Source organism: the organism of the source record quoted next, unplaced genomic scaffold, assembly GCF_019419815.1.
Source record: "Pyrus x bretschneideri cultivar Hongxiangsu unplaced genomic scaffold, Pyrus_bretschneideri_v1 Contig5, whole genome shotgun sequence".
Classification (NCBI taxonomy): Eukaryota; Viridiplantae; Streptophyta; class Magnoliopsida; order Rosales; family Rosaceae; genus Pyrus; species Pyrus x bretschneideri.
This window is the reverse complement of record NW_025999787.1, coordinates 3,399,711-3,412,355: the sequence shown is the minus strand read 5'-3', so window position 1 is coordinate 3,412,355 and position 12,645 is coordinate 3,399,711. Positions and strand designations below refer to the sequence as shown.

Below are 12,645 nucleotides of genomic sequence, written 5' to 3'. Positions count from 1 at the left end.
TAGGCTAGGCTATCACTCAGACACCTCGCCCACGCCTCACGCTTTTAATACATTGGTATATACGTAGTATTATTTTCTAGAGACTATACGGGTTTTACTGTGAAGGGTTATTATGTTCAGAAAAGATAAATGTGTTTTCAAACGTTTTGTTTTTGCCCACTCACCTTTCTATTTTGCGCCCCTCCAGGTTCTAGGTAGTTGATTATCTTTGGTGGCTCACGAGGACTTCCCGGTAGTTCTGACATTTCCACAAGTGTAGGGATTTTCTCCCTGGTTTGTATAATTAGTACCTGTTCAGTTTGACTGCACTTGTGATACCTATGCTCTAAAACATTTGTAGCTTGACTGGGTTACTTCCACACACTTAGTATTATCTTTAGGATAGCTAAATTTTAGTTGGTTTTATTTATTCGCATTTTCTTATTATCATATGCACTTCTGTTGCGCACTTAGCTACGTCACCCTCACGTGACAGACAGCACGTCTCGACTCCGGTTGGGGTGTGTCAATATAAACCGTTTATATTTTAATTCATAATTCTTAAATTATTCTAGCAAAAAATAAAATAAATCCAAAATTATTTAGACATTATTGTAGTAAATGAATCCAACATTATTTAGACATCATTTGTAGTAAATGGAAGACAAATATGGTGCCTTAAAGAAACACTATAACGATCACCGTTTAATACAATGGTCATATATTTGTTTCCGATTTTGTATGATATTTTGTAAAGATAATCTTTGAATGAAGACCTAAAGCCTAGACATTCATATTGTTGAAATATTATATGGGGTAGACCCTATGGAATTGTTTCTCGAGTTAGCTTATTCTTGAGTAGCAAACCAAATTGGATTGGTGTGAGAGAGAAAGGGCAGGATTAAAGAGGGGTAGGATTAGCATGACAAATCAGAGAAGGTGGGCTACAGTGATGTTTTTTTTTCTCTGTGCCTTAAGAATTAAGTAGTCTGGTATCCGGAATCGAGAATTTCTCTTATTTGAGATATCTCTCAGCTAAACTAAGGCACGTTGTATTTAATTCAAATGTCAATAATAAGCAAAAATTGCGCTCTAATCCCTTTCCTTTCTACAAAATAGGGTCGTGTTAGCATAGTGGCATATGGATGTACCATAGATGACAATTGTTGAATGAAGAAAAAGAATCACAATAACAAATGCCTATGGAATTGATATAAGGAGTGATTCGACGGACTCTTCAGAATTAAGAAATTGGTTTTACGAACACTACAGAACTTTTATTCTTTCCCAAACATCCAAATCTCATTTTATAAGAGCACTTCCACCCCTTTCAAATCTCCTAGGGGTATAGTGGATTAAATCCTCTCCCTCCCCCAAATTGTCTAAATTATTTAGTTTAGGAATGAAAATGCACTTGATACTGTTCACTAAAAGCAGGTTACTATTCACTTGACGGGATTGAATTACCTATTGACCGGGGGATTGAATTGCATATGCGCAAGGAGCTTTATAGGAGTGGAAATGCTTCTCTCCCCGCTTCTCCTCCCACGGATACGAGCGGAGAGGTTAGGACCATCCCCGATACAAAACTGAGTTTACATAAAACTATATAAGATGCAACTTATAGACAGGTTTATAATGCCCGATGACACTTACATAGTATCACTTAGATGAACTGGTTTGTTCTTCCTTTGGTGATTAAAAACAAATTCAGCACACAAATCTCTAGCAAAATCCTAGTCATAATTCAAACACCCACGTTGTTAATTTCATAATTCAAAAAAAATCTGACTACCATACCGAGCCTTTAGAGAACTCGGCACCTTCTCTGACAAAAATGACAATGAATGAGAAACAAACTCATACTTCAAACCGCCCGAACCGTACATCTTGAGTGCACATAGAGAGATCAGCTTTGCTTCTCAACTACAAAAATTATTCAGAACGACTAAACTTACCAACCACTAAAAGATGAGAAGAAAAAACGCAAACCCACAAATCTTATCCATAATAATCATCACTCAATTTCACCAATGGTTCTAAATCCACATAAGAACAGTGGTGAAACAACACGTTTGAGAAGCCATCAACACCATTCTACATAAGTATCAGTCGCTACACTTTAACAATTCTCCAAACGAGAGAATTACACTACAGTGCCATGACCGAAGCATTTATACTTTTGAACAAATGATAAACCTGTTTATGTAACTTTTCAGTTCTGGAGATCAACACGGTGTCGTTGAGCAGACAAGGGTCACTTTGCAAGCACCTGCTGGGCGGCTTGGTTTTCCTGCTGTTGCTGATAGTTCAGTGGCCTCCTGAAGAGCATGATGTGGGGCTCCGGGCGATGGATTGCATAGTGAACCCAACCACGGCTCTGCTGAACCCCAATTGCACGCCATTCATTCTAAATCAAAACGCAAAATGAAACAAAATAAGTGTTAATTGAATTCAGAAGTGATGAAATGCTTCTGATTTTAGAACTTGATGGAATCAAATCCTTCACCATATTATTCCTCTTTCCACTTTACTTCCGATCCTCAGCAACCAAACGACCAATCCATTTCATTTCTTAACAGAAATGAGGAAGACAAAAGAAATCAATTCATGGGACTACACCATCAACATTTCAGAGGGCATCTTAAACATTGGGTTCTAGCTAATCAGAATTAATTTGGGTTCCACAACTAAAAAATTAACCAAATTACCCCAAACAACAGAATGAAAGCTTCTAAATTCGGGGTTTCGTAGATTTTACAACTGAGATTACAAAATATGAATTGCATGTCTTTCATCCACAGAATTCAAACATAATAAATTTTCCAAATAATTAAACAAAGAGAACCAAATGATCATATAATTACAAACAAACAAAAAAATGAATGAAAAATTAGAAAGAAAAAAAAAAAACCGTAAGAAATTACCTCAGAGAGAAGCCGATTCTTTGGAAGGAGTTTAGCCACATCCTGAGGAAGAACCACATGCCTGTACCAACATTAAAACAAAGACAAAAAAGAGTCGGTCAAAATACAAAACAAAAAAAAAATATTGAAAAGTGAAGAAGTAATCGAAAGAAAACGAAGCAGAAAAGAGCGCACCTGTACTCGTAAATATCATCGAAGTATTTCTCGGAGTACTGGATCTGACCCATCCTTCGATCCCAAACCGCGATTTCAGGCAAAAATCTCGAACAGCGTTTTTTAGCAAATTTCTCAGTCTAATCTGTGAAAACAAAATCGATTTTCAAGCAACAAAACGAGACCGATGTTCTAGAGAGAGAGAGAGAGAGAGAGAGAGAGAGAGAGAGGAGAAAGTGCTTTTACCTCACAGAGAGCGTCGGCGACGATCGCGGGGGGGAGTGAGAATTTAATAAACGAGCGATGGGAGAGTGGGGACGGTGGTGAAAGGAAATTGTGGAGGGGGTTTTATGTAAATTTGATTTCCTCAAATGTGCCTTTTTTGTATTTATATTCTTATTTTTTATTTGAAACAAAAGGGATTGAAGCACGGGTTGTTTTTGAATTTCAAAATTTTGTAAATTCCCGCTTTTGATTTGCTTTCATGATTAATCACGTATTAGTCCGTCACAACGGTAAGATTTATTTAAAATATTTTAAAATTATACTTTCTTTATAATTTGTCAAATGCATTGCAAATCTTTTGCGTGCCGGCACTGAAAGTCAAGGACCAAATTATATATTTTAAGATAAATTACACAAAATTAGCTTAATTATGAGTCGAATGACAGTATCATAACTTATCTTTTAAAAATGATTATGTCATATCTCATCTTACGAATATGTTCCAATGTCAGACCTCCGTTAGTTTTTCTGTTAATTTCTCTGTTAAGTACTAATGTGGTTAAAGACAGAACCCACTCACTAATCCAACTGGATTAAAAATAATTAAATATTAAAAAATTAAAAATTAAATTATTTTTTATATAAAATTGTGGGATGCACCCTTTCTCTCACCTCTCTCTCTTCTCTCTCTCTCTCTCTCTCTCTCTGAGCACCTGCATCACCAAAATCCCAAAACCTAAAAATCCTTCCCATCGGTCCCCCCCCCCCCTAAAACCTTCCTCCACCACCCTCTCTCTCTCTGGGAACCTATATCCCCAAAATCCCAAAACCCAGAATCCCATTACAAATCTCAAAACCCAAAATCCCATCAAACCTCCCAAAGCTCACAAAGCCCCAATTGGTATCCATATCCGCCATCGCCGCTGCCTTGCTAGCCTTGGCGCCACCGTCCCTAACGAAGGAGTTCGAGAAGGCGGCCCTGTTCGACTTCGACCTCACCCTTCCAATCCATATGGTGAAAGGATTAGAAATAGAGGCGAAGTGTCTCTGATTTGGGACTAGGGATTACAGAGAGAGAAGAAGTGGCTCTGATTTGGGGGTGGGCTCAGATGGGGAGAAGGGGTGGGGAAGATGAACTGGTTTTTTTTTTTTTTTTTTTAACTTTTCTGCTCAGGTCGTGGGCCGATTTCAGCTCCAGTTTCATCCTCAGCGCCTCCTCTGTCACCCACGGATGGGTTGTGCGCCACCAACAACGACGCCGTGGCGGACGACGCTGCACATGAGAAAGAGGAGAGAGAGATGGTGGTGGAGGAAAGTTGGGGGAGGGGGGCAGGTGGGATGGGTTTCTGGGTTTTGGGATTTTGGGGATGCAAGTGCCTAGAGAAAGAAAGGAGAGAGAGGGTGGATCCTGCAATTTTATATAAAAAAAAAAAAATTAATTTTTTAATATTTAGTCCAGTAATAATTTTATTCATGTTTGTTATAAAATGAAAAAATGAACATTAAAGCAAGTAACGTCACATTAGTGCCGAGTTCTTGCGATAATAATCTACCTACGTCACCATTACGAAAGTTACATTGGAAGATACCAATGATTAATTGGTCAAGTAGAATTCAATAGATAGCAGTCTAGTTCAAATGCCATGGACGACAATTGTCAAACAGAAAATGCGACAGGAAATCTTGTACGTCAAAAACAAAAGTAGAGACTCCAATAGGCGAGCATGTAAAATAGGCGACAGAAAAATGCGACAGGGTTAGCTTTTCGTTTAGATGCAAACAGAGTATGTAAAATAGGCGAGCAAACGTCGACTTTAGAAGCAAAATTCCTCAAAAAGTGAAATTCCATGAACAAAGGTATCAGCAAAAAATGGAATCCCACGCCCAGAAGCAGAAATAACAGTGCCTTGAATAGCAAAGTTCCAAGAGACTTTCCGTAGGTCTCTTACATAAACCTACTGCGACTTTCCGTCTCCGAAACTGAAATCCCTCTAAAATTCTATTTGCTACCCGAAAGACAAAAACAAGCCTGTAAGGTCGATGTATATTTCTGCTCTTTCTGTACACCAAGAGACAAGGGCGTCATTTACATCACGGTCAAAACGGAAGATCTAGATGATCCGACATTCAGTTACCTATATGTGACCTAAGGATTCGGCACTTGGGGACGGGCTTCCGCAGCATGTTAGTCCCTTGGAAGATCATCATTTGGTAACTTTTCCTGTAATCATGTATCTACAAAAAGAAATTATGTAAATAAACAAGATTAACATACTTATGCAGTAGAACAAACCATGCAGAAGTTCACACACCTCATTTTGGGTTAACTTCTCAAAACCAAATCTATTTTTCCATATTGATTCTGCTTCGCTAGCGGCTGGCAGCACAAGGCTTTTCACGTTTAGAAACGCAAGAAGCCTCTCAATACATGAAAACAAGATCTGGAAGTAACCCTACAACACAATAATCAGTTGAAATCAGTAAAAATGAAAAGGCCACTACCCAAAATTCCATAAACCTTTTATTCCAAAAGAAAATTGTGGCTATGTGATTTTCCACGCGCCAGAGTAGTAAATTAGTAATAACCTGTCCTTCGAAATCAGCACATGTTGCCACTAAAGGAAGCTCTGCCACTTCGGCTCCATAGATACGAAACATTCCAGCTGACACGACCAATTGGCTGCATATTACAGAAAACATGTCAAAACAGATTACTCTAACTATAATTAGATTGCATAATAAGCACTTAAAAACGATCCTTACTTTACTGTAATTATTCCACAGTACATCCCACCAAAATCTTGGGTCTGGATGGTCCTTCTGCAAATTCAGTTGATATATTCAATCAAAATTGAATGCAATTACGTAGTAGCTAGCACAAGGATATCAAATGAAAGAGTAATAGTGAAAGAGAGAATATTCTGACTCACCCATAAAGCATTTCTTTGATAAAGTCCTGGCGTGAAGTAGGATCAATTATTGGGGAAAAACGATCCTAGAGCACAGAAATGAAATTGAAAATTAAGTATGTTGTTTAATCCTGCTTGAAACATTTACAGAAGTTCATCTAGTAACACCAGACACGAGGGACAAGAGGGCCAATTATGCACATTAAGGTAGGTCAGATCATTCGCTAACCTCGCTAAATGCAGCACCTCATTAATAGAAACAAAATTAAAATAAGTTACGACACCTCTCGGTTGGTACTAATGTAAAAATAGCAGATATTCTAACAGAGCAACAAATAACAAGTATGCTCACATGGAAGATTTCAAGAGCCTTGGAAAGCAACTGCACACTTTCATCATCAGTAGACATTTTCCCATTAAGCACCCTCCATTTTATATCAAGATTAGCTCCACTCTCCGGACCTTTCTTATTGTGCTTCTTCCTTACAACATTCAGGAGGGAGTCTGGAAGCTTCTGTTCCCCATGAGCTACCAACTTCTGCAAAGCTGAATGAACCCTGAGGCAATCTGAGCAACAGAACCACTTGTCTTTCGGTAATTCCTGGAGAACAAATGTATTTAACTGTAAGAAAATATGATTAAAATAGCAGCAAAAAAATAAGAAAAAAAACAGAGCATAACAAACAAAAAACTGCTGATTAAATGACATTCACAATAAAAACAAAGGAAGAGTGAGTACCTTCATATCTTCAATTCCTTTATCTTTCAAACAACCTACATGATACTCCTTTTCACACTGGAGTGAGGAAAAGAATAAGCACATCATTTAGAGCATAATGGCTAATCATAAACAATTAAGAGATGCAAAACACTTCAAAGCCAGACTCGATAAATTTATAAATTGGGCTAGCCATGAAATTACCTGATCACACAAAATAACTGTGCCGGGACCAAAATCCGAGCCGCTGAACTCATGGCTACTGCAAACATCAAAATCAAAACTATTCATGATAGGAAATAAGTTGATGCTCCAAATGTTGGAATTTCCATCCCACTAAAAAGTGTTGCCAAAATAAGTGTTCGGTATAACTGCAAATATTTTCCTGGTTCATGACAACTGAAATGAGAAATAACCTGCACAGTGCACATCCACCAAGTTTCTCATCGAAAGTAGTGACAATACGAATGCATCTGTTGGTTATTTGTTCTATGGGATCGACCCCTGCAACCCTTCCAGCTGCAACAGCATTGGGATTATGCTCCACATATTTTTCTTTCTCAAACATAGTCTGGCAATTCTTACAGTACCAAGTATCGCCAGGGACACTTGTTAGAGAAAGGCACTCTGCAATAGACAAAAAATAAATAAATAAAACATGTAGTTCATGCACAACAAGCATACCAAATACATATCATCTCTTTCGTTTTTATGCTTTTACATGTGTAATGCTTACAATTCTAACATCTAAACTAGTTATGAAAAGAAAATGCAACAACAACAAAGCCTTTTCCCACTAAGTGGGAAAAGAAAATGCAACAAACAACTAAAAAAAGGAAAAATTGGAATGCATGATACAGGACTATTAATAACCATAACTTATGTCTATAGAATACAAACTCGTGAAAACATAAAAGATATAATTAGGTTTCCAATTCATGAAGCTACCATTCCAAAAATAAAAATGATCTGCCAAACTCAGAAGTTTTATTTACAATTAATTTTAAACGCACACATTGGAACTGAATAAAGATAGGAAAATAATAAAAGCATCAAAATGAACATGAAAATAGGAGATAAATCCTAACAGTTAATACCATGTAAGTTAATAGAATACACATCCCCTCCTAACCCACCATGTGGAGGCAACTAAGACATTGGATTGTGCATGCACACTTGCACACATGCAGAAAAAAGCCCAAAAGTGAACCCTACGGGCCTACCCCATAAACAGTCCACCTCCTCAGCAAGCACATTGTCAAAGACCCTCCTATTCCTATCATCCGACAAAATTGCCATCATTGCCAACCCTACATTTATAAATCTATTTTTTGAAAAGTAAAGAATGAAAATAATTTAAATTCTTCATTACCTTCTCCTATCCGCAGCCCACTTCCCACTATAATCCTAATATTTCAATTTTGCAGGTCATAACATCATCACTTGGGTGCTACCTCAATCTAATTATTACTTTTTCTAATTTTGTTTATTTCTGTTGAACTTAATCAAAATTTTAAAAAATGATGAACTGGGAAACTTATGACAGTTCATAGAAGGGTTGTAATGAGACCAGCAAAAGAAATGGTGCAAACAGAAGCAACCCAGTTTGGAAATACACCCCTAATTTTATGGCCATTTCCAGCCATTATCTTTTAAAAGAATAAACATACTTAAAAATAATTCCTACATAAAATAAATGAACTGTATTCCCCCTAACTCTTCCCGCACTTCCATGTCCTTTTCAACAACAGGGGTGTACAGTATTCGATCACCGATTAAGTATTAGAGTTCCATTAACATAATTACTAACATATGTACGAAGTGAAAAGTTTCACATGGCATTTGAGAATATGCACTGGTGCACCAAAAGCAACTGTGGACATCACCTTTGTGAAAAGCCCTTGGACAATTATCACAGCATAAGAGATCTCCACCAGCTTCGCAGATGGAGCATAGGTCATCATTATGCTTGGTAGACCACTTCCGACGACTAGATAGAGATAATGCCAATTCATGGAGAGATACCCCATTAGATGTGTAAATGTTCATGTAACTGCCAAATAAAGAAAATAAGTGTCAAAAAATAATTTAGAATACTATGGATAAAAGAAGGTTATTACTGAAAAATTCCCCACAACCTTCCCACCAAAAAATCAGGAGGGGAGGCCCATGGAAGTCTAACAATTCAATCATGTCATGTGCAAGAGCTAGAACAAGTCTAACCCACTGCAAAATTCCAGGAGCAATGTGAACAATTATAACAAGCAAAGAATTTAACCAATGACTCACGGCTTGCGACGTGACTTAAAACCAGCATGAGCTTCAAAAGTCGAGGCGCTGACCTGCCAATCAAATGGAGGAAAATCATAGATGTGTCAAAAAATCCATAGGTGATGGTAACCCAGTAGAGAGTAAACATACCTCATCATTGCAGCAACCACAAACAATGCCAGGACCCTTTTTATAACCGACCAACATTTTCTGCCAGCCAAAAAATGACTACTCAGAAAATAGCATTCCACTTCAATAAGGCAAAAAACTACTATCCAGATTTAGTGGCAACCTTTCCCTTGGAAAAATAGCCTACTTCTGTGCCATCCAGCAAACAATCTTCCTCAAAAACCAACTTGTGCAGCCGAAGATCCCTTTCAAAAAAATTTCAGACACAAGCAAATTAAGTGCACTGATTATGATAAAGAGAGGCATACAAAATAGCTCAATTGTGAATAACAGAGCTCGTAAAAAAAAAAAAAAAAAAAAAAAAAAAATTATATATGACAGATACAAAACACGAGAGAGAGAGAGAGACAGGATGAATACTTTTTGGTTACTCTTCCCTGACTTTTACTTTCTGAAGAGCGGCACTTTGGCACGTTATGAGGATGCTTTTGAACTTTAACTGGCATTGATGAGCTACCCTTTGGCATATATGGATGCTTTGGAACTGTAACCTGCTCTGGTGAGCTACACTTTGACAAGGTATCAGGACTATTTGGACCTGTAACCGGCTTCGATGATCTGAAATGGTAAACACACGCACATCCTTAATTACAAATAATAACATTTAAAATAAGGGATCATTTATGATACTCTCTTGTACTCATATGCGATAGGAGAGTAAAGATTCTAAATTACAAATCACACGTAAAAGTCTATAAATATGTAAAACTGAAAGTATAGCAAGATTCACCCATCTGCTGCATATATATAAGCTGCTTAGAAATGAAAATCCTTCACAAATCAACTGTGCAATCAAATGTGAGCTGTCAAGTAACTATTCCAACAACATAGGGCCCTAATTTAAGCACATGTTTTCATAAGGCTCCTACATCAAGTTCAGATGTTCAATGAATTTAAACCAAAAAATATCACCATACACAAAATCTTATCTTGATTGAATACCCCTTGATTTGTAAAAACAATTTAAATCCCTCGAATACAATTGGATACACCCCCTTATTTCTCTAATCATAAAATTAGCTTCCTCTCTGTCAAGGTTACATTAAACCCACCCCAAATTAGTCTTCTTAAACAAGTGGCATAAACCCAGAGGCGGATGAAATATTTTCAGATAAACAGATTGAACCAAAAAAAAAAAGTAGGGAAGATAAGGCTTACTTGTCACTCTGTTTAGCACCTACAGCAGGCCTAGCTCCAGACTCTTTTAACTCCATGCATGAGCTACAAAGTAGCACTGCTAACCTTGTACAGTCTTTGTTAATAGATTCTACATTCATAGTAAAAGAAAAGACTTATGTATATGCATATTATTTATCAAGGGGTATTACAATTAATTTATGCAGACATAAAAGCTACCTTTGCAATTGAGACAGATCGTACATTTGCTTATAGATGAGCAACCAATAACAAGTCGGACAGCTTCTTCCAAAGCTTCCAAGGGAGAATTTTCACATACGATCATGACATCCCGAAGGGTCTTCCCATTCTCAAGATAAATATGGGCCGACGGAAATTTAATTGAACTACCCGCATGCAGCTCAAACACAGGAGGTGTAATAACCTATGGAAATTCAATATAATAATCTATCAACCCTTTAAATCGACAAACATTTTAAGACATGAACTACAAAAGAAAATATCATTAAACAATACTCACTTCTGTTCCTTTGCAAGAATCACAGTGACACAATATAGAAGAGCCCCTAATCACTCCCCTAATCCCTGTTTCTCCAGACTCTCTTACCTAACAACAAATATAAAACACAAAATAAGTACTCTACCCTAAACCGCAAATCAGTAATCATACGCACACTGAAAAACAGCAACACCAGTGAAATAATACCTTTGATCCTCTAAGGTACTTGACTGGCTGTCCCTCAAGAATACTGGTGTCAAGAAGTTCTTTCAGTTTACTGAACTTCCTCACCATATTCGGCATTTTCGTATCAAGTTTCATTGGAGTAACAAAAGGGCTTTTCTGTATCCCCGAATCTATCTGTTCGGTACAACCTTCGGCAGGTAAATTCTGCATTTTTTCTGCGTCAAGCTTCAATGCTGACCGAGTAAACCTCCTCGGAGGCTTCTCAATCACCTCCTCTTCCACCTTAACATTTCTGTTCTCAACTAAAACAGGAACTTCTTCGTCCACCATAGGCTTTTCGGGTTCACTATCGCCAATGCAACCGGTCTGGGGCTCGTCATCTACTGCCATCTCCTTGGTACAACCTTCCGCAGGTAAATTCTGCATTTTTTCTGCCTCAAGCTTCAACGCTGACCGAGTAAACCTCCTTGGAGGCTTCTCACTCACCTCCACTTCAACCTTAAAGTTGCTGTTCTCAATTAAAACAGGAACTTCTTCGTCCACCAAAGGCTTTTCGGGTTCACTATCGCCAATGCAACCAGTCTGGGGCTCATCATCTACTGCCATCTCCACCACACCGTGCTTCAACTCGTCTTCCCCAATCCTCTCGCTCGGCACAGACTCGCCCACATGGAATTTCGGCTCATCGTCGCTCATGACGTCCACCACATCGCTTTTCGCATCCTCTTCGCTCATAGCCTCCTCCAATTCCTCCTTAACGTTCACATTCTCGCCCTCCCCCATCTCCCCACTCCCCAATTTCTCGTCACCATCACCACGGCTGCGCTCCTCCGTCTTGGCCTCCGTCCTCATCCTCTTACAGTCACCGTTCTGGGCCCTACTGCCCCGAGTCCGGCCCAAAGAGCCAGAGATTTCAGCCTGGGCCTTCAACGCAAACGCGAACTCGCGTTTCAGACCCGCCCGGACCTTAGACATCAGCACGAACTCCTCAGCATCCGTACCTTTCGCCATGCACGGCCTCAGATCAACTCAAAACCCTAGAAATTTCGCAAATCCCTGGTTCAGATTTGGATTAGAGGAATTGCAAACCCAAAATCGAGCCTAAAGGTGAATCGAAATTTAACAAAAAAATAAACCCTTATATCCGGAAAAGATGGGATTTGTGAAAGGGGGAAAAATTAGGGCTTCAGAAAAGAGTCGGAGAGATTTGTATTTGGGAAGAAATAGGAAACGTCGGGTTGATTTTTGAGGAAGAGTAGAAGGGGAAAACTGCCACCATCACCTGATTTAGAATTCTGAACTCCTCAATTTTATTTCTTTTTTCTTTTTTTTTTTTGAGCAAGTTAAAGGATATAAACTGTTTAAAATTGTCCCATTGAACCCACTCATCTGATTTCATCTACTCTGTTTTATTTTTTTTCAAGAACATCTACTACACGACTACACTCGGTT

The 12,645-nt window shown here is 38.3% G+C and overlaps 2 protein-coding genes across 3 annotated transcripts; both read right to left on the bottom strand.

Moving 5' to 3' along the window:
* Positions 1-1,960: 1,960 nt before the first annotated feature.
* Positions 1,961-3,462, bottom strand: LOC103961638 (cyclin-dependent kinases regulatory subunit 1). The gene is made up of 4 exons (XM_048568997.1): positions 3,306-3,462; positions 3,081-3,204; positions 2,907-2,967; positions 1,961-2,389 (listed from the first exon to the last, which is right to left on the bottom strand). Exons 2-4 carry the CDS (start codon positions 3,131-3,133, stop codon positions 2,237-2,239), a joined length of 267 nt encoding a protein of 88 aa, XP_048424954.1. The 5' UTR covers positions 3,134-3,204; positions 3,306-3,462; the 3' UTR covers positions 1,961-2,236.
* Positions 3,463-5,078: 1,616 nt separating this feature from the next.
* On the bottom strand, positions 5,079-12,645 carry LOC103961637. Of its 2 annotated transcripts, XM_009374210.3 has the most exons (18): positions 11,215-12,643; positions 11,029-11,115; positions 10,728-10,932; positions 10,530-10,638; positions 9,732-9,929; positions 9,475-9,556; positions 9,333-9,392; positions 9,201-9,253; positions 8,798-8,964; positions 7,328-7,538; positions 7,116-7,173; positions 6,933-6,989; positions 6,546-6,794; positions 6,215-6,279; positions 6,048-6,104; positions 5,871-5,964; positions 5,597-5,737; positions 5,079-5,519 (listed from the first exon to the last, which is right to left on the bottom strand). In XM_009374210.3, exons 1-18 carry the CDS (start codon positions 12,202-12,204, stop codon positions 5,412-5,414), a joined length of 2,991 nt encoding a protein of 996 aa, XP_009372485.2. In that variant the 5' UTR covers positions 12,205-12,643; the 3' UTR covers positions 5,079-5,411. The 2 variants fall into 2 exon arrangements, with proteins under 2 accessions (XP_009372485.2, XP_048425156.1); XM_048569199.1 differs by lacking the exon at positions 11,029-11,115 and having other exon boundaries at positions 11,215-12,645.

Coding starts and splice junctions, on each gene's coding strand:
- LOC103961638 (XM_048568997.1), bottom strand. CDS start 3,133: ATGGGTCAGATCCAGTACTCCGAGAAATACTTCGATGATATTTACGAG. Junction 2,968..3,080: donor GATGATATTTACGAGTACAG/GTGCGCTCTTTT, acceptor ATGTTGGTACAG/GCATGTGGTTCTTCCTCAGG. Junction 2,390..2,906: donor AGAATCGGCTTCTCTCTGAG/GTAATTTCTTAC, acceptor GTTTTGATTTAG/AATGAATGGCGTGCAATTGG.
- LOC103961637 (XM_009374210.3), bottom strand. CDS start 12,204: ATGGCGAAAGGTACGGATGCTGAGGAGTTCGTGCTGATGTCTAAGGTC. Junction 9,254..9,332: donor GTGGTTGCTGCAATGATGAG/GTATGTTTACTC, acceptor TTTGATTGGCAG/GTCAGCGCCTCGACTTTTGA. Junction 5,520..5,596: donor AGAAGTTAACCCAAAATGAG/GTGTGTGAACTT, acceptor TTCTTTTTGTAG/ATACATGATTACAGGAAAAG.